The 27,378-nt window shown below is 42.1% G+C and overlaps 1 protein-coding gene across 1 annotated transcript in view; it reads right to left on the bottom strand.

Annotated features, from left to right (window-relative positions):
- The window catches only part of Dnah9 (dynein axonemal heavy chain 9), a 306,051-nt gene that overhangs the window by 20,784 nt on the left and 257,889 nt on the right, over positions 1 to 27,378 (bottom strand). Inside the window, exons 61-64 of the mRNA XM_090349542.1 lie at positions 25,126 to 25,274; positions 7,948 to 8,075; positions 5,014 to 5,241; positions 490 to 681 (exon numbers count right to left, since the gene is read on the bottom strand). Of these exons, the coding sequence (XP_090205668.1) occupies positions 490 to 681; positions 5,014 to 5,241; positions 7,948 to 8,075; positions 25,126 to 25,274 (697 nt within the window). The remainder of the gene's footprint in view (positions 1 to 489; positions 682 to 5,013; positions 5,242 to 7,947; positions 8,076 to 25,125; positions 25,275 to 27,378) is intronic.

The following is a 27,378-nucleotide window of genomic DNA, read 5'->3' as shown; positions in this document are numbered from 1 at the left end:
TTTTTCCTATTGGGAAATGTCAGTGGTCCCACATGACGGAAATTAGCTTTGATGGAGAGGATAGATCCTTAACCGGAGGAGTCTTGGTGGTTAGCATGTTTTCTGAGATGGAGTTTGCCCAAAGAGAAGAGGATGAGTTTTTTTCTCTCTTTAATTTGTGGAAAACTAGCTTTTTAATCACATGCTTCTGGACAAGTTCTGAATCCTTGGCTAGTTAAAGTGGAAACTGAAATCTGCCGCCCGTGGGGGTCTCTTCTTGCCCATCTTGTGCAGGCAGGCATGGGGCTATATGGGTGGATGGGGGTATCTCCTCCAAGATTGCCTGGCACTGTCTGGTATCCTGCGTACCTTCACCCCTAACCTCATAGTAGAACCCCTAAGCCTGGGGCTGGTCCTGTGGTCATCACTCAGCCTTCTTGAGTAGCACAGACATCTGCTAGAGCCTCCTGCCCTGCCCTGGAACTGAAACCAGGGACAGTTTCCCTTTACCTTTGTGTTGGCCTCTAGGAAGTTGTAGAGCACATTCACGGAAATGGTGAGGTCGCCAGTGTTAAAGGGGTAGGACCGATTCCATCCCTGGGGACCGAACTTGCGTCTTTCTGCTACCACCGCGTGAAAGTAACAGAGAGCAAAGAGGATGCTCTTGAACTCTGTCTCCCGGGAACACATCTCCAACGTGTCCTGGAAAGAAAGCACGGCTTGCAGTGTGTCCACAGGAAGTTTCCCTTCCCTAGAGGGGGCCAGGGTGGGCCTATCATTGGGCTGGACACAGCTGCCAAATGCCTTCCTCTATCAGGATTTGGTCTATGACCAGATGGTTGTGGGTGGCACCAGACTTGCAGAGGGGTTGGGTTTTAGTATAGCACTGCTAAAAGAAACAGGGGAGCCAACTTCAGGAAGGTCTGGTTTGTTCTACGGATGGCATGGTACTGTGGGAGTAGCTGGGTTCTCTCACAACATCAGCTCTAAACACTTCCCTACCCACTATACCTCATCTGCCCATCATGGAGTTCTACTCGGTGTAATTCCTGTCCATAGGAATGAAGGATCCCTGGAGAGATCATGGGTCAGGGGAAAGAGGGCGTGCCTGAAGAAGGGGCAAAAGATGTGACAGATGAAGAAAGGAAGCAGGCCATGGTTCTGAGGCAGGCAGTGGATTTGTGCCTGGTGGACTTTGGGGCGGAAGGTATGGTAGAGACAATAGAGGCAGCATCTGAAGTTTGAAGGGATGTAGGACAGGAACCCCTGGGGTTCTTTGGGGTTATAAACAATTCTTGTCCAGGCCTTAGTGACTCACACCTAGTTACTCAGGAGGCTGAGATCTGAGGATCATAGTTTGAAGCCAGACAGGGAAGAAAAGGCTGTAAAATTCTTGCCTCTAATAAACCAGCAAAGAGAATGTAGAAGTGTGGCTCCAATGGTAAAGCATCAGCCTGCCACTTGGAAAAGCCAAGTGAGAAGGTGAGGCCCTAAGCTCAAGTCCCAGTAATGACAAAAAGTTAAAATAAAAAATAAAATAAACTAACAGTTTCCTATGAATGAGAAACTTCACTTGAAGATGGAGGGAGATGTGGTGGCTGGAGCCCAGAAAGGCACTTTCCAAGCTCCCACTAATTGGATTGGGTTCAGTGGTTTTGTGTTTCTTCTAGGAACTGATCTTAGACTTTGTTCACAGGAGCAGGAGCAAGATTCTGGTAGGTCTGACGTTTCCATGGAGAAGTCACGACACAATTTCGACTTCTCTGAGTCTGTGGGGTCTCTGTGGGTTTTAGTTTGGGCATTATACTTGCTCCCAAAAGTACAGGCATGGAAGGTCAGAGGAGGTACAGTACGGATTTAAGAAAGGCTTTCTAGATAGAGCTGTTCTGGACAGACATGCAGGATGCTTCGTCTGTACTTTCTCAAGCATTTGAAATATCTGTAGTAAAATGTCTTTTAGCACAGATACATGAAATCTTACAAAGACATGCCAAGCGTACAGACTGTGACACAGTTACGTGAGAGTCAGAATAAAATCATCCTCTTCAGACAGCACAGCTAGCAGGGAAGCAAGAATCAACAGATTAGTGCTACAGTTTGCCCTTTAAATGGTTAAAAGTAGGTCTGCGGGAGGAAGATGAATGCTACACATTTCTGCCTCCCACCCATACAGCAATGTAGACTTCGGTAAAAAATGAAAATGCATGTGTGTGTGTGTGTGTGTGTGTGTGTGTGTGTGTGTGTGTGTGTGTGTGAATGACTGGCTTAAAGTGGTTCTACATGGCAATGAGCCAAGAGATGGAGTCTGTTGAAGTCTATTCCCCAGCAAGCAATTATGACTGGACATTAGATTTATGGGAGAAAAACTAAGGATCAGTGAAGTCAGTGTGGCTGGAGATGCTCGTCTTATTTATTAGGATGTGTAGCCTGTGATGATCTTGCTTCCCTTCCCCACGACCCCCAAAGTAGGGAAGCTGGGCATGCGTTTTACTACTATAGACTTCAACAGAGCTAGCAAACCATAATGCCTTTGCCTTGCTCCAGTCCCTTATTTGATTTGCCTGCTATGTTATTTTACCTTTTGTGATACTAGGGTTTGCAACTCAGGGCCTTACTTGCTCTGCTTGTTTGCTTGCTTAGCTGGTACGCTATCACTTCAGCCATACCTTCAGTCCTTGCTTTTTGCTAAATAATTGGAGATACATGTCTTTAATCAAAGTGTCCACCAGGATGGAAGCAGCATTCTTAAATCTCTGCCTCCTTACTAGCTAGGATTGTTGGCATGAGCATCTAGTGCCTGGCTGTAATTCCCTTTAAGGGCATTGGAACTAGAGGTAGCTTTTGCAAAGAAGGCTCCAGGGTTAAATCTTAGGTGTCTGTGTTTCCCTAAAGTAGAATATAAATAGAAGCTAAAAATGTTAAATTTTGAGTTAACATAAGTTAATCATAAAGGATGGTTCACTGTGACATTGCCATAGGTGCATATAACGTACTTTGATCAAAATCACCCTGTCTGTTCCCTTTCTTAGATGAGATTTCACTCCTGTACTGTGGTACAAAGAACTCTGGAGATGTGTCAAAGTCTATTTGGGAAATAAGAAAGGCAGGCATCTCTAGATGCCCACTTTCTGTTTCGTAGTGCAATGGACAAGATTCTTCTCAAGCTAAAATATTTCTAATCACCTGTTAAGGTCTCTGCACTGTATGTCCCTGGTGAGTTGGGTTGGAAGTGGGGACTGAAGAGGGGGAGATTGGGAAAATTTGGCTTCTCAGGAATTTTGTGGGAAAGTCCCTCTCCAAGCTGGACTATACAATGCTTAAATCACGAAATCACCAAAATCTTTTGAGACTCAGGATCTCCACCAAATTTTTAAGCTAAATCTGGCCCTGTAGGGCCAGAATATCATGTGGGGTTATGCTAGTGGGAATGCTGTCTTTCCAAGTGGCCCTTGTCTTTCAGAATGGGCCATCTCAAGTCCCTGGATAATCCATCTGGAGCTGCACGATTGACTCTGGCTCCCGTGAAACCAGAGATTCACTGGTGCGTTAATACAATGATATCAGAAAGGAAAACCACCCCAACAGCTTCTAGAAGGTTCTCTTTAGACTAGAACAAAGTTCAGTGAGTAGAGGGACTATAAGATGAGCCCTTGCCTCCCAGCCTCTCTGGTCAATGTCCCTTCCCAGGAAGGTGGAGCTTCCCAAGGGAGAAGCTACAAGACCGGTTCTTTCCAGAAGATGGAGGAACCTCAGAGGGTGATCTTGTTACCTCCTTCTTATGCCTCCCAAGAAGCTAGGATTACAGGAGCATGCTGTCATGAATGGCTTGGTTTAACATTTTTTTGTTATTGTAAGGTCATATACAGAGGGGTTACAGTTACATAAGGCAGATAAAGATTACATTTCTTTTGGGACAATGTCGCCACTTCCCTTGCTCTCTCCCAGCTTTTCCCTCCCATCCCCACCCACAAGCTGTGTAGCTCATTTTCAACACAATGTCCACTGTTGCATTTGTTAACTCTTTGTCCCTCCATTTCTGTGCCCCTCTTTACCCTCCCAAAGACAAATGAAGTCCCATACAGAACAAAAAAGGAAAGAAAGTCCACTTTAATAAATACAATTTTGTATGCTCAGCCACACTTAGTCATAGTGCCTTTCTGTTCCTCTCTTAAAAGTATCCTCCTTCAGGCTCACCATGTGTGAATGCCCAGAGTACTATGGCTTGGTGCTTTGAGATAGGATCTTAGTAGTTATTTTTTAACCTGGAGTCAGTTATGAACCATGACTACCTCTCATATAGCTGGGATCAGAGGGGTATATCACCATATTTGACTCCTGAGACATTCTGGGCCACAATGTTCTCAAAACTCATTGTGTTAAGTGTGGTCAGGAAGGCTTGTTAAAAATACAGCTTCTTGGGCAACTCCCTATTCTGGTTCAGTAGGCCATGGACAGGACCTGAGAAGTGACATTTCTAATATGTTCCCAGGTGGTCTGATGCTGCTGGTTTACAGATTGCACTCTAAGTCACTCAAGCGGTTTCTGATTCTCATCACTTCACCTGTGGTCATTAGAATTCTATGTTCAGGAGGTGGGGCAATACTGGAGTTTGAACTCAGGGCTTCAGATTTGGAAGGCAACACATACATGACTTGAACCAGCCTACTGCCAGCTCTCATTCTCAGGGTCATGCAGTGGCAAATGCTATGGTCTGAATGAGCACAGCACCTCCTTGCTTAGGATTAGGATGTTTAGCCAGTCTTGTGGATTAACCTTCTGGCAGCACGGCTTTCCATCTTGGAATAGAATGAATTGTGGACTTGTAGGAGAAAGTCTTTCCACTTGACCCCTTCTGTTTTTCTTTCTTCCTGGCAACTGGGTTGCACTGATTGGGCACTGGATGGGGGTCGATTGTACAATGTACACATTTCTCCCACACTGACACAGATTCATAGCCCTTCCTATACCTTAGGTGTATGTTCCTCACTCCCTCCCATTTCCAGTTAAGCTGTCTTGCTCCCTTCCAGGCAGTACCTGAGTGAAGTTGTCCAGGGCCTTGTGCAGGTTGGCAAGCATGCCTGTGGGAGGCTCATTGGTGATCTTAATGGAGTTCTCCAGGATTCCCTGGGGAATGATGTGGCCCTCCAGGGAGGGTGCAGGCTCCGCGCTGATGAAGACTCGGAACTCTGGGTGGCTGTCCTGGCTGTGTTCCTCCAGCTTTCTCTCCAGGGTGCTGAGCCACTTGGCCACCAGGTGGATGTTCTGGTAAGGAAGAAAGAACTTGCTCAGTGCAGGTACCTGCTTAGCTGTGCTAGCAGCAAATGGATGAGGAAGGCAGCTAGAATGGAGACCAGGCCTCTGTCTTCAAAGATATCTCTATATCTCTATATAGATATATATATACACGTACATATATATATATATACATATATATATATGCTGGTTCTTTTGGTGGTGGCTAATTAGCAATAAGCAATATAATATATATATATATTAAAGATTGTGACAAACATTGACAAGAATCCAGTGTATATCCTACAAAATTAATTAGAGTGAAGGGGCAGGTAGGTGAGGGATATGTGAGAATGTTGAAAGGAGTGGCATTGATCAAGATGTATTATATTTATAAACTGCTTTGTTAAATGGCATCTCCTTTATACAACTGCTTAAAGATAATGAAAAAGAATTTAAAAAATTAAAAATAAACGTGATGTAGACTTTACCACCTCAGTAATTTTGAAGTATGCAGTATTTATTTATTTAGCTAGGGATCGAACCCAGAGCCTCCATGCCTATGTTTGAGAATGGCCTGGAGTGCATACTAGTGCACAGATGGCTGGGCTCAACCTGGGACCTCTGACTGAGAAGCTCTGGAGGGGAGATAGACTGTCTGTGTTCTGAACAGGTTCCCAGCACTGCCACGCTGCAGGTACAGGCTCCACACAGAGAGTGCAACCAGAGATTAGGTAAGATCTCACTCCATACTACCTGACACCTGGATTATTTGAACTTGTGAATTAAAAAGGATGCATGGCTGGGTACTGGTGGCTCATGCCTGTAATCCTAGCTCCCCAGGAAGCTGAGATCGTAGGGTCAAAGTTCAAAGCCAGCTCAGGTAGAAAAGCCTCTGAGACTCTTACTGCTAATTAGCCACCACCAAAAGAGCCAGAAGTACAGCTCTAGCTCAAGTGGTAGAGTGCCACTTGAAAAAATGCTGGGACAGAACTCAGGATCTAAGTTCAAGGCCCAGGACTGGAACAGACAAACAAACACACTCACACACACACACATGCATGCACGCATGCACACACACACACACAAACACACAATATGGTACACTATTTTGAGAGCCAGTTAAGAATCTTAGCTCACTGGGTATCAGTGCTCATAGCTACAATCCTAGTTACTCAGGAGGCTAGGATCTGAGGTTAGTGGTTTGAAGCTAACCCCGGCAGGAAACATTGTGACATTCTTATCTCCAACTAACCACCAGAAAACCAGAGGTGGTGTTGAGGCTCAAAGTGGTAGAACACTAATCTTGAGCTATTCAGGAACAGTGTCCAGGCCCAGAGTTGGAGCTCTACCCTTTAGAATCTCTGAATCAGCACATTCTATTGCACTCCTTCTGCGATCTGTATCTGTGCTAAAACTCGAATGTACTAATTTCAACTCCTAGCTACCTTTCCTCAGGAAACCATGCTTGTTTGTTGTCACTAAACTTGTCTTCACAAAACATATGGAGTCATTGCTGCTGGAAGACCCACAAAGGCTCCCTACTCAAGCTTCTCTGTCTGGTCTTTGAGCTGCTCTCTTCTCTGCAAAGCTGATTGCTCTCTGTCTGTCTTTCTATCAAAACCAGTACTTATTTCTTGGCATCACTTTGCAGGATGCACTGTTCATATTACTGATGATAGTCACCTGGCTCCATTGTAGCAGGTTTCAATAGGTTCCCCAATCAGTGTTTGAGGAAGTAGGCTTGCTGAGCCTTAAACACAGAGATTGGCACTGAACACAGTTCTAAGAGTACAGTAATTGGCTCTCTGAGTACTGTTTACTCTCCTCTAGAAAGAGAAATAACCATGAAGTTTGCCATTTCAGCGTTGGCTGCAAATAAGCAAAGGCAGTGAGTGGATTTTCCAAAGGGCTTTGTATAGGGTAAAGTGCTATGGGAGAGTTAATAGCGGGGGATAAGAGGGGAAATTTGTTAGAGTGCATTTCTAATCATGTTTTTGGAACAGAACATTTAGGAGGGTACTTGGAAAACCAGGGTACTGGACAGCCAGAATGCTGGTAGTTGTCTCCGCTATGGCTTCAACAACTTCAGTGGGTGCCACGAGGCAGAACAAGGCTGTGGGGAAGACTCTTGGGCTTGAGGATAGAAGGGCATTCAGGGATTGTTGATGTTTCCCCATTGGGTATTTGGAGATGAATCTACCATGGCTAGGGCCCCAAAGTTACTACAGCTAATAAGGGGCCTGAGCCCTAGTGTCATGGTCAGGTTTTGGGAAGCCAGGTCCATGGTGAGTGCTCCAGGAAAGCGCTTGAGTGGAGGGTTCTTGGCAAATGAATCTGAGACACAGCACCTCCAACAGGTGAAGGGAGTAGATTCTTAGCTCTTGTTAAATTTTCATTGCTTCTGAAAAAGGAGCCTGGAGAAATTGCAGACCCCTCGGGACTGGTCTCCAATAAATAACAGGAAAACTGAGTAATAAGATGGAGAAGTGAGGTATAGCATGGGATCATCAAGAGATAAATGGTCGTCTTGGGAGAATGAACAAGATGGGATCAGAATGGCTGATCCTTTTTATTCTTTCTTTAATTTCCTTATTGATTCTTCCACCGGGTAGGTTTTTGTTGAGGATATGTATTTAAAGACAGCGAGCTTGGTGGTGAAAGGTAAATACAAGACATTGAGTCACATTAAAAATCAGGTCATTAGAGGAATGGATTCTCCAGTAGGAGCCATACCTGTAAAATAACCCAGTGACCTTTCTTTGAAGCTAGGGCCAGGGCAGACTCAGCCACCACCTCCTGTCCTTGTCCCAAAGACACATTGTGAAGGTTGCGATTGTTGAAGGTGTATCCAAGTTTTTTTCCTAAAAGGAACAAAAATTTGTCATGATCATTTCTGGAGTCTCATCATCTGGGTTATATTAGTTCATTAGGAAATGCAACCCCTTGCTTACCCCTCAACCCTGAAACCGGAAACCCATATCATACCCACATCTCATGGATGGTTTCCCTTCATAAGAAGCTACACCTGTAAGATTTTCAATCCCAGATTAAAAAAATGTTTATGCATCTCACAGGCACTTCAAATCAGTTCTTCCCCAAAGATGGTTTGTCTCCCACTGTTCTCTTCCATAGCTCTCATTTAAAGACAGGATAGTGGGGGGCCGGGAGTTTGGCCTAGTGGTTAAAGTGCTTGCCTATCACGCATGAAGACCTGGGTTCGATTCCTCGGTACCCCACATACATAGCAAAAAGCCAGAAGTGGTGCTGAGGCTCAAGTGGTAGAGCTCCAGCCTTGAGAAAGTCCAAGGACAGTGCTCAAGCCCTGAGCTCAAGCCCAGGACTGGCAAAAAAAAACAAAACAAAAAAAAAACAAAAGACAGGATAGTGGTCTCCTAACCCATATAACACTAGTGTAAAAGGATTGGTGAGCAGGCCCACGAGCATGCTCTCTTTTGGTTTGTTTTATCCTCTGCATATGACATCTCTGGATCTTTTCTGGGGATGTAGCCAGTGAGGGTAGGATTTAATCAGCTCTGGCTTCCTGAAATGTATAACTTCCTTCCTTATCATTCACAATGCTCACAAAATTCTGTCCATAATTTTGCATGATTTACAGTGAAAAAAGTGCAAGACCCAAGAATGAGCTTGGTTGCACAGGTATGAATGTTTTATTGTATGTGCCTGTGTGTGTGTGTGTGTGTGTGTGTGTGTGTGTGTGTGTGCCAGAAGGCTTGAACTCAAGGAATTTCACTTGATTTTTTTTACTTATGGCTAGAGCTCTATTACTTCCTTTATGTCTCCAATTCCACATTTTTTTCATTTTATTTTTTATTAGCGAGGCAATGTATAAAGGGGGTTACAGTTACATTTGCCAGAGAGTAGGTGCATTGCATCTCACAATTTATACCCCTTCTTATGCTTTTGTCCCCATTTCCCTCCCCCACCCCCTTCCAATCATCTTGTTTTCCCCCCTTCCCTTTCCTATTTCAAATAAGCAAAAAAGGAATATACAATATTCCAGGTAACAAAGTCAGATACAGTAACAATATGAGATTAACCAAAGGGAAACAAAGGAGAAGAGAAATAACATAGTACATTAAGAACAACAATCACTCAAGATGAAGCTCTTGTTTCCATATCCTAGAGATCCTTTCATTTAGTCTCATCCTATATGACCTTGTATATCTAGGTTTTGTGCTACTGTAATACTCTGCTAGGAGAGTCCTAGATGTGTACTAATTATTGCAAATGAGGGAAACCATTGAGCCTATGTTTCTTTGAGTCTGGCTTCACTTAATATGATTTTTTTCAAGTCTTTCGATTTCCTTACAAATGGGGAGATGTCATTCTTTTTGATGGCAGCATAGAATTCCATTGTATATAAATACCACCTCTTGTTGATCCACTCATCACCTGAGGGGCATCTGGGTTGGTTCCATATCTTTGCTATGGTAAATCGTGTTGCAGTGAACATCGTTGTGCTAATGGCTATAGTATGTTCTTGTTTCTGGTCCAGTCCCACATTTTGCTAGTTACATAGAGATATAGTTTTCAGGATTTTTCCCCTAGGTTGGCTTTGAGCTTGATAATCTAGATTTTAGCCTCTTGAGTAGCTAGGATTGCCGATATGAGCCCTTACACACATGCATGCATGCACATGCGTGCACACACACACACACACATGCATGGCATGCATTTTGTATGTATCTTGATAAGAGTTGTTATTATTGGTAACAGAGTAGGAGAATGACTAAAAAAAAAAAACCTCTTTCAACCACTCCATGGAAGCAAAGCAAATGCTCAGAAGTTGTTCTCCAAGCTTGAAGAAATCTTAACACAAAAAAATAACTTCAATACAGAGAACCAATTGTGCTTATACATTATCTGCTATCCCAATCCAATAAAGTTTACAGAAATTTTATATCCTTTTTTAGATAAAAGATCATAAAAATATGTAATAATGTGAAGAAATTCTCAAGTGATTTTTCTAGTGAAGATAAAATAATAGATGAGAGAAGAGGAGAGAAATTTAAAAGAGGGGGGGTCAAGTTCACTCATAACTTTTACTTTCAGAGGAATTAAATTGAAGACATAACTGACACTTGCAAGAGAGGTTTTGATAAAACATCAAGTAATACTGGGCGTTCTTTTACTACTAAAAAGAAAACATGGACTCTCCTTCAACTGCATAGGACAAGCTGGGTGATGACTTTTTGTATTGAGAAATAGTTATTATAGATTCAACTGAGATGAACTCAAGAAGTACCTTTATTAAACTCTATAAATCCTAGCGAGTAATGCATTTGATGTCAGCTTTAGAACTCAGGAGATAACTAATTCCACAGAAAAGATGGGGCTAAAAGGTGCTGGGATTATTAAATGGCTGTGGTGACAGCTTTGCTCACAAAAGAACCTATTTATTTTCTTCATTACTGAGAGAAGGGTGTGAGGAAAGGGCTGAAAACTACGGATTGGAGGGGCCATGAATGGGGAGCAAAGCCTAGAATTGCAGATGCTCAGGTAGGTTCAATCTGCACTCATCCACACATGCGGCATAACAAAGAGGCAGAGGAGGGAAGAAATGAGTCTGGGTAACATTCAGAAGGGGAAGAACTGATGGGATGGCCTCAGCCCTTAGTAGGACACGATGGGTTACATGTGAGCCGTCACTCATCACTATATGCAAAGTGGACTTGCAGGGTACTTCCTCTGAACTTGGAGGCTCTGACATCTTCTAGGTCCCCATGCAGGCAGCTCTGTTCTCTTGGGCCTCACATTTACAATGCTTGTGCTGTGGCTTTTGCTACTCATGGTTTATTTCCACTCCTTTTCCAACCTTCCTTCCAACTCCATCATGTGGAGTCATTGGCATCCCTGCCTAGTAAACCCTGTCTGGCCTTTTCCCAACGTGCTTTGCCTCCCTCCAGTCTTGTTGAGAGTGACATCTCTTATGGGCCTCTTAGCCAGAGAGCAACCCCTCATTGCTTCATGCAACCATGAGACCTGGAAAGGGGAGCATTTTCTCACTATTTTCTTGTGACTAGCAGGCTGCTTATTCGCCACTCTTTTTTTTTTTAAGAAGCAAATACTGTCTAGTTATATTGCCTACTAATTTTTATGGACTCTGCCTTTTATCAACTTCCCAGTGAAACTGGCTTTTATAAGGGGCTCTGGGTCTTGGTTCACTCTCCATTATTAGCCAAGTAAACTTTAATGTTATTATGGATGGCTTGGCCAACATCTAGCCACTGCCACCATGACCATCTCTTCTTCTTCCTCCACCTTCTCCTCCTCTTCTGCACCAAGGATTGAATCTAGGGCTTTTATTCTAATAAGCTTTCTTGCTCACAGCTAGTGCTTTACAATTTGAACCATTTTAATGGTTAAATGGAGATAAAGTCTCACAGATTTTTCTGGTTTGATGTATTGAACATCAAACTTCCAGATCTCAGCTTCCTAAGAGCTAGGATTATAAGATTTAGCCATTGGTGCCTGGCCCAGCCTCATTCTTCTTTACCTTCATTACCTTTGAAGACTTTGCTCTTTTTCTGCTACCTACCCTCTACCAGTAGCCATCTGTCCAGGAGTTTCTCATCACAAACAACTTTCCTGTAGCTCACATATGACTCTAGCATATCTATCCATGATTATTTTGCTTCTCAAACTGTTCATGTTCTCACCCTCCCTACCTGTTTGTTCTACTACTACAATGAAGCATTCAGGCTATTGAAATCTTCATTTTTTACCTTTGGTTTTGGTAAGGGGACTTGAACTTTGGATCTGAGTGCTGTTTCTTAGTTCTTTTGCTCAAACCTAGCACACTATCACTTGAGCCATAGCTCCGCGTCCAACGTTTTTTTTTGTGTGTGTGATTAATTGGAGGTAAGAGTGTCATGGACTTTGACTTCCCAGGCTGGCTTTGAATTGTGATGCTCAGATCTTAGCCTCCTGAATAGCTAGGATTATAGATATGAACCACCAGTGTTTGGCTGAAATCCCTAGTTCCCCAGTTTTTTTGATCTTCTTTACCTTCTCTGTCTTACTTTTAATATCTATCCAATAATCCATCAGTGGAACCACAGTCTTATAAAATCCTCAAATTCACTGTCTATTCTACTTTGTTATTAAGAAACTTTTAGGAAGAATCATCTCTGAGTAAAGCCACAGATGTGTCAAAGAGAACATTGTTGCATTCGGTCAGTTGCTGCTGGTACCAACTCACGATTTCCACCTCAATTCCATTAGGAACCCTTCTCATGAACCCCAAATGATGACTTTTAAAAACCAGTTCCTCTATTTTTTGCCAGTCCTGAGGCTTGAACTGAGGGCCTGAGCACTGTCCTTGAACTTTCCCAAGGCTAGAGTTCTACCACTTGGACCACAGCACCACTTGTGGCTTTTTCTATGTATGTGGTACCGAGGAGTTGAAGTCCAGTCTTCATGCATACTAGGTAAGCTCTCTATCACTAGGCCAAACTCCCAGCCCACAGTTCCTCTGTCTTTAAGCCTTCTGGGGGACTTCTAGGGTGGGGGTTCAGTAATTTGTTCAGCAATTTTCTGTTCTCACTATTTGAGAGAACACATGTCACTTGATAGGAACTCCTCTGGCCTACTGCCATTTTATTTGCATCCCCTTCTCCATGGAAGGGGCCTCCCCTTGCCGATCATTTCTCAGAATCTAATCTCCTTTTGTACCTTCTAATTTTATATCTCTATTCTCCTTCCTGCTTCCTGGCACATGAATAGTTGGAGTTAAACACACACACACACACACACACACACACACACACACACACACACACACACACACACACTGCATTATACAAACCCTATTCATCCTGAAGATCATACCTGACATAGCCTAGACTACCTACTTTTAAAAACGTTATTCTAAAGGTGATGCACAAAGAGCTTACAGATACATAAATCAGGTACTGAATACGTTTCTTTTTAAACAGGGTCACCTCCTCCCTCATTTTCTCTGTGTTTCCCTCCTTCCCTTCCTCCCCCGACAAGTTTTATGGTTCATTTTCTCACTGCCACGATTTCTGTGCTTCACTTTCCCCTCTTCAAATCAGGTAAACATACATAGAAAATAAAAGGTACAGAAATCAAAAAGTGGCTAAAGGGAAAAATAGAAAAAAAAAAGATAAAAAGCACACTGAAAAAGCCTTTCCATTTCTTGGAGTTCTTTGGTCTCACTGTGTACATTTATTTAGTTATTTATTTAGTCTTTTACTATCTGTTGGGTTTACTTGTAGATCTGTAGGCACAGTCTAATTATTACAAATGAGGGAAACCATGCAACCTGTGTTTCTTTGGATCTGGCTTACTTTGCCTAGAATATTTCTTTCTTTCTTTTTTCTTTTTCTTTTTCTTTTTCTTTTTTTCTTGCCAGTCCTGGGATTTGAACTCAGGGCCTGAGCACTGTCCTTGGGCTTTTCTCAAGGCTAGAGCTCTATCATTTGAGCCATAGCACCATTTCTGGCTTTTTCTATGTATGTGGTACTGAGGAATCGAACCCAGGCCTTCATGCAGGCTGGGCAAACACTCTACCACTAGGCCAATCCCTGGCCCCTTGCCTAGCCTATTTCTAATCTCTTAAATAAGAGAACAGGGCCAGATATAATGAAGAAGAAACTTCAAGTAAAGTAACTGAACTCTATAGATGTTCCACGGAATCTGCTTCTTTGCACCTCACTGGTAGCAGCCTACACAAATCGAGCTGACTAGAACATCAGAAAAGAGGGGGGGGAGCCAAAGGTGAGATATAGAGCTTCTTCTGATCACAAAATAGAAATGACAGAATTCGTTTTGTCAAAACTGGACAAAGGAGGAAGGGGACCAAGCAAGATCGTGCTACAGATGATTGAAAGACCAGGGAAGATGCAGGCTGGTCTGCATGAGGGCAGCACAGGGAGGGCTGGAAAGGAAGCTCTGCTTTGAACGGAGGCGCCAGGAGGATGTGAAAGGGAGGCGCACTCTGGGCTGCCTCAGAGGACAGACGAAGCATCTTCGTCACTGGAGTGTCGCACAATGCTATGTACGTTTAACATTTCAAAGTCTTCCCACATCTGAGATTTCATTTTTATCTTCACAGTAACCCGAGGGGGTGGGAGGGGAATGTGGGTGAGGGAAAACAAGAGGGAAGCGGATGAGAGGAAAGTGAAAATGAATGTGCAAATAAGACGATAAGAAGAGACAGAAGAAAGGTAAAACAGCAGCACTTGTGAAAGGTAGAGTCCATGTTAAAGCAGAGGCCAAGAACAGAGGTTTGAATTTCTTATTTTTCTTCCATTTCCTCTACTTTCCCCTTCTCCACTATTTCTTCCTCTTCCTCCTTCACTTCTTTCCCCTTCTCCTCCTTTTTCTGCCTCCTTTTCCTTTTCCTTCTCTTCTTCCTCTATTTTCTCCTTTCTTTCCTCACTTCCTTCACAATTAATTTTGGAATGAAGGTCCTTAAAAAGGTCTGAGGGTGTGGTCTCAAGGCATCAGTTGTGTGCCAGTTCCTGATCAAGGCTCTATAGATGAGGTTAGCTCCATGCATGTGCATGTATGGAGATTAAACTCAGGGTCTGGGCACCATTCCTGAGCTTTATTTTGCTCAAGGCAAGTGCCCTACCACTTGTACTACAGCTCTATTTCTGGCTTTTTTGGTGGTGATTTGGATAGAGGAGTGTCACAGATGTTCCTGCTCAGGCTGATTTTGAACCAAGATCCTCAGATCTCATTCAGCTTTCTGAGTAGCTAAGATTGCAGTCATAAGCCACTAGCACCTAGCGTGAACCCCTTGTTTAGTTCATCTGTAGGTGCATACATTTTTCCAGAGAGTGGAATCCATTTTTAATCTGACTCTTGGGGTTTAAAAGCCTTATCCAATATTAAGAACTGTCAGAGTGAAACAAAGGAATGAAGAAACAGAGTTAAGAACATAAATGCTTGAAAGTGGAAAGCTACCAAGCTTTCACATAGTTTAAGCAGAGGCATATAATGAATGGTCTGATAGATGGACAGCATAAACAAAGTAGAGCCAATAAGTCTACTTAATATGCCAGGGCTAGAGGAATTGGGGGAAATGTTTGGGTCAGCACGTGATTTCCAAACTTGAGAATAGGGGCTTTATCAGGCTATCTGATTAGATTCAAGATATGGGAAACATATCTCCACTGAATGCAAGTCTAGATGGGCAAATTGGAAAATAACTCAAACCATTAAGAAAGCAGAGCGGGAGGAAAGAAGGGAGGGAGGGATGGAGGGAGAGAGGCACAGGTGCCCAAGTAATCTCTGGTTGATGAATAGTAATATTGCTTCTGGAAGGTATGCATCACGATTAAGCCAAGGGCAAGGCTGAGGTAATGCAGTCAGAGAAAAATAACCAATATAGATCAAGGAGAGGTCAGTTTTCCCAAAATGACAGAGAGCTTCAAGCTACATGATGGAATGCGTGGAGGTCAATTGGCCAAAACCAATAGGAAATTGCTCATAAGCAGAGTGTATAAAGGCATCCAAAGGGAAACACTGAATAAAATATGAGGAGACAAGATTTTTCCATGGAAAAGAAACAAACCCTCCAGTGGAGAATAGCAAGGCCAAACTCTGTAGAAGTGTGAGAGTCAGGAATGAGCGAGTTATGGCTGCAGTTCTTATGGGAGTCATTCCTTCATTCATTTGTTCATTCATTCCCCAAATATATACAGAGCGCATTCTCTATACCAGTGAAACAGGCTCCTGTAAGATGATGAGCAAGATGACATCATCCTTGGATCTCAAGGATTTTAGTGATAAGCAGGCAGGCAAATATAAATTAAACTCATAAAAGATTGATTGAATTGGAATGCATTAATTTAATTTGCTGTGAAGCCAATCTACAGAACACCACAATGGATAATGGGGAACCATACAGTCTTGCCAGGAGGAAGTCAGGAGAGAGACTGATCTTTGCAGGATTGAACTGACACTGGGCTGGAGAGAGAATTTCGGATGAAAGGAACCATTTGTTAAAATGCTATAGTTCAGGAAGGCCCATGACAGGACTGCATATTTCAAAGGAATGCATGGCTGGAGTCGAGTGAGCATATGAGGTTAGATCTGAAGCTGGACAGAAAGGCCAGGCCACACAGAACTCGTAGGTCATCTTAATGACATCAGACTTAACCTTCAGAATATTAGGGGATCATTGGAAAATTTTAAGCAGCTGAATGATATTGACCGCATGAGAATTAGGAAGAAGTCCCTGGTTGCAGGGTTGGCCAAAGATTGTGGAGGGCCAGTGGGGAGTGGAATAAGCAAAGGTTATTTTGATAAATAACAAAGGCTATTTTGATAATCTGGAAATATTATGATAATTCAAAGTAAGCCTAAGTCTAAGTTAGTGCAGAGACAAGTTGATGGATTTGTTACATGTTTTGGAGACAAAAAAAAATCAATAGGACTAAATGCTGTGGGTGGTTGGAGAAGCTGTTCAGGTGGATAGATTCTCAGGACTCTGGCACAAGCAATTTGGAGAGCAGCACTGCCATTTTCCAGAAATAGTAGTGGAACTTCGGGAGCTAAAGAAAGACATGATTCATTTCTTTAAAATGCTGTGCTGAGACAGGGACAAATGAAAGAAAAGGATCCTCACATCTCAACAAAGCTCACTGAATTTCAGGGCACAAGGGATAGAGATGCTCCTAAGGTTTGAGAAGAAAAAAAAGAAATCATTTAATGATGAGACAACAGAAGAACATCATTCTATTTGATATATGACTACTCATGAAAAAAATTGACTTCTAGAAGACAAGAGAGTCATATATTCAAAGTTCTGAGCAAAAATCATTTTGGGGGCCGGGAGCGTGGCTTAGTGATAGAAGTCCCAGGTTTGATTCCTCGGTACCACATACATAGAATAAGCCAGAAGCGGTGCTGTGGCTCAAATGGTAGAGCTCTAGTCTTGAGAAAGCCCAAGGACAGTACCCAGGACCTGAGTTCAAGCTCCAGAACTGGCAAAAAAGATCATTTGGGACCTAATAAAACTACAGAATAATCATCTGGGAAATTCTGAAGTCCTTTTAGATACTCAGAGTTCAACGTTTTACTTCTATAAATCTTTTCTGGTTGTTTGTGCCAGCAAAATAAAGATGAAAAATATGAAATAAAAGAAATGATATATGAAGAGAATTGAAATAATGCAGACTATCAAGAAAATATGTCCCAAGAGGTCAGCTTCCTAGGAGGGCTCAAATATAATTTATTTGTATTATGAGGCAACTGGGCTATAGAAAGAATAGCTTCAAGCCAGGCGGCAGTGGCTCACACCTGTAATCCTAGCTACTCAGGAGGCTGAGATCTGAGGATCATGGTTCAAAGCCAGCCCAGGCACAAAAGTCCGTGAGACTTGTATCTCTAATTCACCACCAGAAAACTGGAAGTGGGACTGTGGAGTAGAGTGACAGACTTGAGCTGAAGAGCTCAAGGACAATGTCCAGGCTCAGAGTTCAAGCCCCACAGCCAACCCAAAAAGAAAGAAAAAAAGAAAGGCTTCAAGACAAAGTAGATTTCTTTCAATATTTAGAATGAATAAGAAGTTGGTGATAATTACAAATGGGACATTTATTTTTTTTTCTACCTCCACCCCCCAAAGGACAATTTGCAACTCCAGGAAAAACTAGAAGCTATCAAGAAAATTATCATTTACATATGAAGCAAACTGAAATTTCACATAATTTTAAGCATCTATTCTAAGAACATTCTTCTCTGAAGCCCCCTAGAGATTATGATATGGAGTCACAAAGAAGGAATCACATTTTAGACATTGCTCTCTCCTGAGAGAGTTGTTATAGAAGAAGCAGGCTGCTCTTCTCTCTTTGATTCCATCACCTGTGATTGTTTCCCAGAACATGCTTCTTCCATCCACCTTGGGGCATTTGTTAGAGCTTGCATGGTGCAATTTAGATTTCCTGTCTCCAAACTAACAAGCTTCTATTTATTTCTGAAGTTAGCTGCCTCAAGCATTGGATGTAATGATGAAAGGTGACCAATACACGGGCCCTTCACATAATCTCCAAATACAGTAAAGTTTCTATTCTATAGACTATCACACTATACTATGCTATTCTATATTATTTTATAGCTCAGGATGATGTACAGATTACTGCTACTATTCTGTCACTAAAACCAAAGATATCACAAGGAGAGAAAAAAGTAGGTAAAAACCCTGTAGGAATATACATGGACAGTTTCTGAACAGTCTCAAATTAAACATATTGATATAGAAAATGCAAGGTTGGTTTAAATTTCCAAAACCAATTAATATAAATTATCATATCGAAAGGATAAAGAATAACACTACTATCCCCTTAGTAGATAAGAGAATGAGCATTTAAGAGAATGAGCATTTAAGAAAATCTATACGTTTCACAATAAAAGGGGAAAATATCTCAACCACACAATGGAAAATTAGAAAAAGAAAGACACTTCTTCAATTGATGAAGGACATCTACTGAAATACAACATTAATATATTAACATATTAACATTGATATAACATATTAACATTGTGCTGATGTTGTAGGCTGGCCCATTAGGAAAGATACAAAACCAAAAAGGCATCTAGACTGGAAGAGACATGAAACTATCTCTACTTGAAGACACCACAGTCTTAATGCAGAAAAGATCCTAAAAGAATTTCCAGTACAAGAGTACTAGATCTGGAGCTCTGGCTCAAGTGGTAGAACACTAGCCTTGGCCAAAAAACCCCAGAGATAGGGTCCCAGCACTGAGTTCAAGCCCTAAGACTGGCATACACACACACACACACACACACACACACACACACACACACATGCACACACACACACACACACAATTTTAAAAAATGTTAGAACTAACAAAACAGTTGAGCAAGTTATCACAATAGAAGTTAATATATAAAATTTCACTGGAAATGAAACTGAAATTAAGGAACCAATTCCATTTTCACAGAAAGAAACAAATCTTATAGAATATATTTAACTATAGAAGTGTAAGACTTGAACACTAAAATCTACGCAAGATGTTAGGGGTAATTAAGTTGGAAAATGAAATAAGTAGAAAAACTATTCATGTCTATGTATACAAATGCTTAATATCACTAAAAGGGCAATGTTTCCCAAACTGATCTATGGAGACTATGACATTTAAATATGAGCTATCTATTTTTGACAGAAAGTGATGAGCTACCCATAATAAAATATAGATAGAAATAAGAGATCGCAGCTTGAATAATCTTAAGAGCAAAGTTGAAAGTCAGGTACAGTGGTTGTCCCCTATAATCCCAGATACTCAGGAGATCAGAAGATTGTGGTTCAAAGACAACTCAGTCAAAAAATTGGTAAGATGGGCTGGGAGTGTGGCCTAGAGGTAGGGTGGTATTATTCATGAAGACCTGGGTTTGATTCCTTGGTACTACATACATAGAAAAAAAGCCGGAAATGGTGTTGCTGCTCAAGTGGGAGAGTTCTAGCCTTGAAAAAGCCCAAAGGCAGTGCTCAGGCCCTGAGCTCAAGCCTCAGGACTGGCAAAAATAAAGAAATACATAGATAAATAAACAAACAAACAAACAAATAAATAAATAAATTGGTGAGACTCTACATCAACAGATTAGATAAATATGGTGGCCTCTACATGTGGTGTCAGCTACCTCAGAGGCCATAGATGGAAGAAGCACCATGCAGGCTAGACAAACCTTGAGACCCTGTTGGAAAAAAATAAGTAATGTTCCCTCCCCTCACCCCAAAAAAACCCCCACAACAAAATCTCCAAACCAACAGAAAGTATGGCAGCCAAGTAGTCCCTAGCATGCATGAGATGTTGAGTTCAAACCTCAGCACTAATACTAGCAACCAAAAAGAACAAAGTAGTGGGACTCCTTCTTCTTAAAACCATACCATGAAAATACAGTATCAAGATTGTTATAGAGCCGGGAGTTTGGCCTAGTGGTAAAGTGCTTGCCTAGCATGCACAAAGACCAAGGTTTGATTCCTCAGTACCACATGCATAGAATAGTGCTGTGGCTCACGTGGTAGAACTCTGATCTTGAGAAAGCTCAAGGACAATATTCAGGCCCTGAGTTCAGGCCCCAGGACTGGAAAAAAAAAAGATTGTTATAGGCATACGTAAAGATACATGGTCAGTAAGGGAGAAGTCATAGTCCTTAGATAATGTCCTACATTTACATTTCAATTTTGAAAATGGTTCCCGAACCAACCAATTGGGAAGAATAGTCTTCTCAACAAATGGTACCAGGACAAGTGGATATCTGTATGCTAAAGGGCAAAGTCGACGTCTTCCTTACATCATAGAAAGCATTAACTCAACAGGAAGCATTGACCTAAAATCTTTTAGAAGAAAACACAGGAGAGCAAGTTTCGGTGACCTTGGTTTAGGCAATGGTTAGAAAAAACATAGCCGATTAATAGGACATAAATGTAGAGGATTGTTTAGGAAGGGGCCTGCAGAGGAAGGGAAGGTGGGAATAGTGAGGGATAGAGAGGACTAAAGGAATTATATTCCCACATATGCACATAAAACACACAAACACACATACATACATACATCACACATATACACATAAATATAGTATGATGAAACCTACCAGATGTTATAAGAAAAGGGAGGAAGGAAGGAAGAGAGGAACAGGAATGTGATAGCATGGTGAAATTATTCACTGGACACTGTGTGCATCTGTGGAAATGTCACAGTGAAGTTCCTATACATTATAAATACATAAATTAAAAATAAAAATAAAAAATAAAATATCAAAGCATAAACAACCAAAGAATAAAATAAAATTCTGATTTCATCAGAATTCATCCATCTATCTATCTATCTACCTACCTACCTACACATCTATCTAAAAAGTTAAACAGAAACCCCAGAGAATGGGGTACAGGAAGGAACTTGCAACAGAATATATAACACGACAATAAAAAGACAAATGAGCCAATTTTTAAAAATGGGCAGTGGATCTGAATAGACATTCTTTTCCCAACAGAAGTTTGATAAATATCTAGTAAGCATATGAAAAGATGCTCACCATCATTCAGGAAAGAAGCCAAAGCAAATCTAAACCACAATACGCTACCACTTTATGCCCAGTACGATTAAAGAGAATGGTAATAAGTGTTGATGAAGTGATGGAGAGATTGTGATTCACGTGCCCCTGGTGGGAACAGAAAGGACGCAGCTGCTGGACAAAGCACTCTGGCACTTCAAGTGACTGCGTGATGCTGAGAGCAGTGCTGAAAGTAGGTGGGTACTTGAAAAGAGTTGAAAGCATGTCTATCAAAGACCACGGGAACTGTGGTTATATCATCGCTTATCATGATCAGGAGATGAAACAGGCCACATGGCCTTCTGTGGATGAATGGATAATCTAGCATCCAGCTACTTTGTTTTTGAGATGGAATCTTGCATTTATTTTTGAGATGGGACCTGAACTCACAGTCACTATCTTTATTCCTTAGTTCCCTAAGTGTCTGGGATTACAGATGTGGGCTGTCAGGTCCAGCTACACTGCATGCTTTCAATGAGAAAACTACAGTTTGTGAATTTTATTGAAAATCTGGGGAGAAGAGCCTTAGTGAGAGGTATTTTGTCTCATTTATACCGGTGGGGCTTTATTTTATTTAGGTGGCAGTGTGATAGGAGGGTAATGCTTTTGAAAAAATGATTATGATTATGATTATGATTGCCAATCCTGAGGCTTGAACTCAGGCCCTGAGCTCTGTCCTTGAGCAAAAGAAGCTCAAGGCTAGCACTCTACCTCTTGAGCCACAGTGCCACTCCTGGCTTGTTTCTGTTTATGTGGGACTAGGGAATTGAACCCAGGGCTTCCTGCAAGCTAGGCAAACACTCTATCACAGAGCCACGTTCCTAGACTTTCTGAGATGACTATATCTCTCTATGTAGATCTCTGAGATCCTGGGAAGTTTCCTGAGAGTGGGGGAGATGCCATGCCCCACAGGGCTCCATGACAAAACAGCAGCTTTGGTCAGGAGGCTGGAGGAATGAGGAGACATCCTTAGCCTGAGTGCTACTCAGGGCTTTTGTGGGAAGCACAAGAGAAGGCAGGGTTAACCTTTTAGGACTTTCTAATTTGAATAACTATGGTGAGTGCTGAAACAGGAGGACTGGTCCCTCATGGCATAGGAACTGATTCTGGTTGGTTTAGGGCAGGAAGAATTTTGGCTAGGTGTGTGAATTAAGGAGAGGAGAGCATGGGGCATGTAGGATGCTTAGAGAGTTATGAGAGGCGTGTTCCCAGGCAACCCTTTGCTCCCTCTCAAACACTGACCAGCTTTGAGATGGGCGATCTCTCCTACCAGCAAAAGCAGTAGCACCAGTACATCAAGAAAGCAAGAAACTCTGGCAGTGACTCATACCTGTCGTCCTTACTTCTCAAGAGACGGAGATCGAGAGAGTGCAGCTTGAGACCAGTCTGGCCAAAATGTTTTCAAGATCGATCCCTTGTAATGGAGCTGGACATGGTAGTGTGGGAGGAGGTATAATCTAAGCAGCCTGGGCATAATTTTGAAACCATACTGGAAAATGAATTAAAGATTAAAAAAGGATAAGGGAGGGGAGGATGATTCAAGTGGTAGAGTGAGTGCCTGCTTCACAAGTACAAGTCCCAGAATTCAAATCTCAGGAGAAAGAGAGAAGACAAAAGAAAGGGGTGGGTAGGGGTGTGGGGGGAAGATGGAGATAGACAGACATGGTGGGTTGGGGGAGGGAGAGAGAGAAGAACCAAATAGAGAAAATAGCTACTTAAGAAGGTGAGATTTGAGAATCATGGTTCAAAGTCAGCCCAAACAGAAAAGCATGTGAGACTCATCTCCAATTAAGCACCCAAAATGCTGGTAGTAGAGCTGTGGCTCAAGGGGTAGAGCTCTTGCCTTGAGCATAAAGCTCTGGGACAGCACCTGAGCTCTGAGTTCACACGCGTGCGCGCGCGCGCGCACACACACACACACACACACACACACACGCAAATGGAACAAAGTCTTATTTTTTTCATCATAGGGAATCATATGGAACTAAAATTGATAAATTTCAAAGTAGTGAGAAAAGATTATTTTATGGTTATCAGCTACAAAAAAGATTACCCAAGAAAACTAAATTCAGAAAAAGATAGAAACACTTCCTGAGAAGGAGCACGTTGTATGAGGAAAGCTAGGGACTCCTGTTTTTCTATTTTAATTTTGATTTTATTTTCAATTCTTTGAAAATGTAAGCAGTCTTAGTTGACTTTTTTTTAAATGAGCATAAAAATGTACATTCAGCTAGTGATTAAGGAATAATTCTGTCTTTTCATTAAATAATTCATTACCAGTCTTTAGCCAATTAGCTTTATCTCACCTTGCTCCAAACATAAGGCATGTGCTATATTATTCTGTCATTACTCAATGAAGTTGGATTACATGATCTGGATTTTTTTTTACACAGAAAGCCCCTATTTTATAAAACCCACTGGGATTTTATTTAATTTAATATTTTTGAGATGTAGGGTTTGTTGTTATTTTTTCTTAGTTTTGATTTCACACACTTTCCCTTTCCTTTTCGAATCAATCGGCCTTCCCTATTGGTCCTTCTGCACTTGCACATTTAACTAAACATGTATAGAAAAGCTTTTAAAAGTTGCAAGCCCGGGCTGAGAAGATGGCTTTAGTGGTAGAGTGCTTGCTAGCATGCATGAAGCCCTGGGTTCAATTTGTCAGTAACACATACACAGAAAAAGCTGGAAGCGGTGCTGTGGCTCAAGTGGTAGAGTGCTAGCTTTGAGCAAAAGAAGCTAAGGGACAGCACCCAGGTCCTGAGTTCAAGTTTTAGGATTGGCAAAAAAGTGTATACCAGTACTCAAAATGAAGACTTTTTTTCCCTTATTGTTCTTCCCTATACTCATCCAATATAGTATAACAATTATTTACTTTGTGCTAAGTATACACAGAGATGCTTGAAGGCATGTCGGAAGATACATGTACTTGTTTGTAATTATTGTGGTTAGAGAAGGGGCTCCAGCACCTGGAGATTTTGATATCTTATATATGTATGGGATCTTGAAATCAATCACCACAAGAAGTGAAGACGAGCTATATATAATTTACCTACACACACACACACACACACACACACACACACACACACACACACACACAGAGGGACATCACACAAAAGGCACAGTACTGGGAAAATGATACTTAATCCCCAAGGAGTATTCACTTCTAGGAAGACTCTATGGACACTGGGTAATGATGATGTGACATTCATTCAGGTAGGATGTAAAGTATTTGAGAAGCAACCCCCATTCCTTGGGAGTCAAGTAGGACTTCCTGGAGGTGGTGGCACTAAAGTCAGCCACTGCAGATTGAGCAGAGAGAGGCTGGGAAAGGGAAGGTGATTCAGGAGGAGAATAACCAATGAGTTGTGGTGGAACAGTGTACAGCAGAGAAGAGGGAAATGAGATATGCATGTTCTATTGTCTGGAACCCATGAGTGTGTTATATCACGTGGCATACGATGAAAAAATTTAAAAGTCAGAGATTGTCCTGGATCATCTAGATGGATCCAGTGAAACTGTAGGGATCCTTATAAGAAAAAGAGACCACCTGTGCCTTTTGCCCCAGAGTACATTGCTTTCAGCCTCAGTGTCTGTAGCAGTAGCTACAGCAGCCCCTGGAAACTAATAGTGATGAATAGGCTGAAGACTGTGAGCCCCGGGACACAGTTCTGGGGGCAACGAGAGCCTGTGAAAGGATTTCACTTGTATTTCAGAGATACTGTTCTGGCTTTGGTGAGGATGGGATTGAGGAGAGGACTGAGAGAGGTTATGCAGTTGTATGAGGAGCTCACACGGCTTGGGTGGCCTTGGCTTCCAGTGGAGGCTTATGCTCACCTTGGTTTTCCACATCCTTCAGGGGGTCCACCCCTGGAGACAGGATAAAAAACATAGGCGTGGCTGGTCCCGATTCTTCAAATGAGGATGCAAAGTCAAGCGCTCTTCCCATGACATACTTGCTTCCTAGCTTCTCCTCCACAAAATCTCTGCAGAAAGAAAAGTGCATCTATATCCTAGGGGGAAAAGTGCCAACATTCAAGAAGGAGTGGAGCCCTCTAGAAAAGGAAGTAATGGGTTTACAGAGGCTCTCGTTCAAGCCAGCACTTCCAGTCTCTATTGTGGGCCTCGGGGCTCCTCACCCCAGGTTGGGGGTCCTTCTAAACCACCATGCACCAGGGTCATCACTGAATCTTTTTGTGGATGCTCTTTTCAACAACCCATCTATCAGGATGCGTATGAAATTCAACACAAGCTCTGCTCCATCCCTGCCCAAGATCAAAAGTGTAATTGCGTTATTTTCTCTCACACCTTGTTGTTGTCTGGGCCCCCTGTTCTTTCACTCCACTAAATAATGCCCTTTTACAAAGTATCCCACTTTGAGTTCAACAAATCCTCATGGCCGCAGTCATTTAGCGAATGTCTCACCAAACTCTAGCCTGTCCCTGAGATTTTGACTTTCCCTGAAAGACACTTTGCCTGCAAGATGCTCACTCTGGCTCATTCTCCTGTACCTAATGGCACAGCCTGGCAGAGACCAGGCCCTGCTTGCTGCTCATTGTCGTTGTCCATCCATTTCCTCTCCATTTTAGTGGCCCCATTGGGTGAGGCCTGCTTCCTCTGGCTGTGTCACTGGTATCGATACACACCAATGTCATCTATGATTTCATTAGGTCACACTGAATTCACTGACTACTGGCACTTGATGACAACAAATCCATGTGGATAATACTCTAGAGTCTCAGTGACCTCACCTCAAGTGATCTTACATTTGTTTTTTGCTGCTTTGGCCACATAGTTCTCCAGCTACACCCCCATAGATGGAGTTTTTGGGGAGCCTTTTCTGTGTTTGAAATCATTAAACATTCCATGAGTAAGTCCTTCTATCCTGTCAGGTTTATCTGCTTTACAGAGTATTTTTCCTTCACCATTCTTTATATTGGTACCACTACAATGCAGGATGCAACTTGGAATTTAGTTTCCTTGGCTAGTTTTCAATTCTGTTTCTCATAATCATTTCCAATTCTTCTTCCCTCCAGTTATTCAACTTTGTTTTAGTATAACTTTAATTTTTATTGTCATGCAAGAAAGCCTGAAGAGTAGTTAGTACTAGGATTATTTATTTATTTATTCCTTTATTTATGTATTTGTAGAGTTGATATACAGAGAAGTTACAGTTATATGAATCAGGTAATGAGCACAATTTTTTTTGCTAGTCCTGGGCTTGAACTCAGGGCCTAAGCACTGTCCTTGGACTTTCTCAAGGCTAGAGCTCTACCACTTGAGTCTCAGCACCATTTCTGGCTTTTTCTACATATGTGGTACTGAGGAATCGAACCCGGGTCTTCATGCATGCTAGGCAAGCACTTTAACCACTAGGCCAAATTCCCAGCCCAATCACAGCTCTTTTTTTTTTTTGCCAGTCCTGGGCTTGAGCTCAGGGCCTGAGCACTGTCCTTGGACTTTTTCAAGGCTAGAGCTCTACACTTGAGCCTCAGCACCAGTTCCAGTTTTTTTTTTTTTTTAATGAATGTGGTACCGAGGAATCGAACCCAGGTTTTCGTGCTTGCTAGGCAAGCACTCTACCACTAGGCCAAACTCCTGGCCCCAGCACAATTCTTTTTGAACCAGAGCTTCCTTCCCTTTTGCCTTCCTCTCTTTCAATACAAACTCTTTTGAAGAGTTTTCTACTACTTAGAGTACTTAGAATCTGACAGAAAAAAGACACCGTTCTCTGCCATTCATTTATCACCTTACAGCCATAACCAGGCATCTTTTCTTCCCTCATCTCTTTATTTGAGATGCTAAGGATAGCTGGATCCTTCATTTATTTTCTGGATCCAGTCATCCTCTACCTTATTAGATGTGACTAGCTCATCCCTTCCTCCTTCTCCTTCCTTCCTTCCTTCCTTCCTTCCTTCCTTCCTTCCTTCCTTACTTCCTTCCTTCCTTCCTTCTTTCCTTCTTTGGGATTGAACTCAGGACCTCATATACATTAAGAAAGAATTTTACTTTGTGAACCATGCACAAAGCCCTGCCATGACTCTTTCGATCAGCATCTCTATCCCACTTGCCAATATTCAGAACATACCT

This window comes from Megascapheus bottae, chromosome 17, assembly GCF_031878675.1.
Source record: "Megascapheus bottae isolate mThoBot1 chromosome 17, mThoBot2.hap1, whole genome shotgun sequence".
NCBI lineage: Eukaryota > Metazoa > Chordata > Mammalia > Rodentia > Geomyidae > Megascapheus > Megascapheus bottae.
This window is presented reverse-complemented; position numbering and strand designations above follow the sequence as displayed.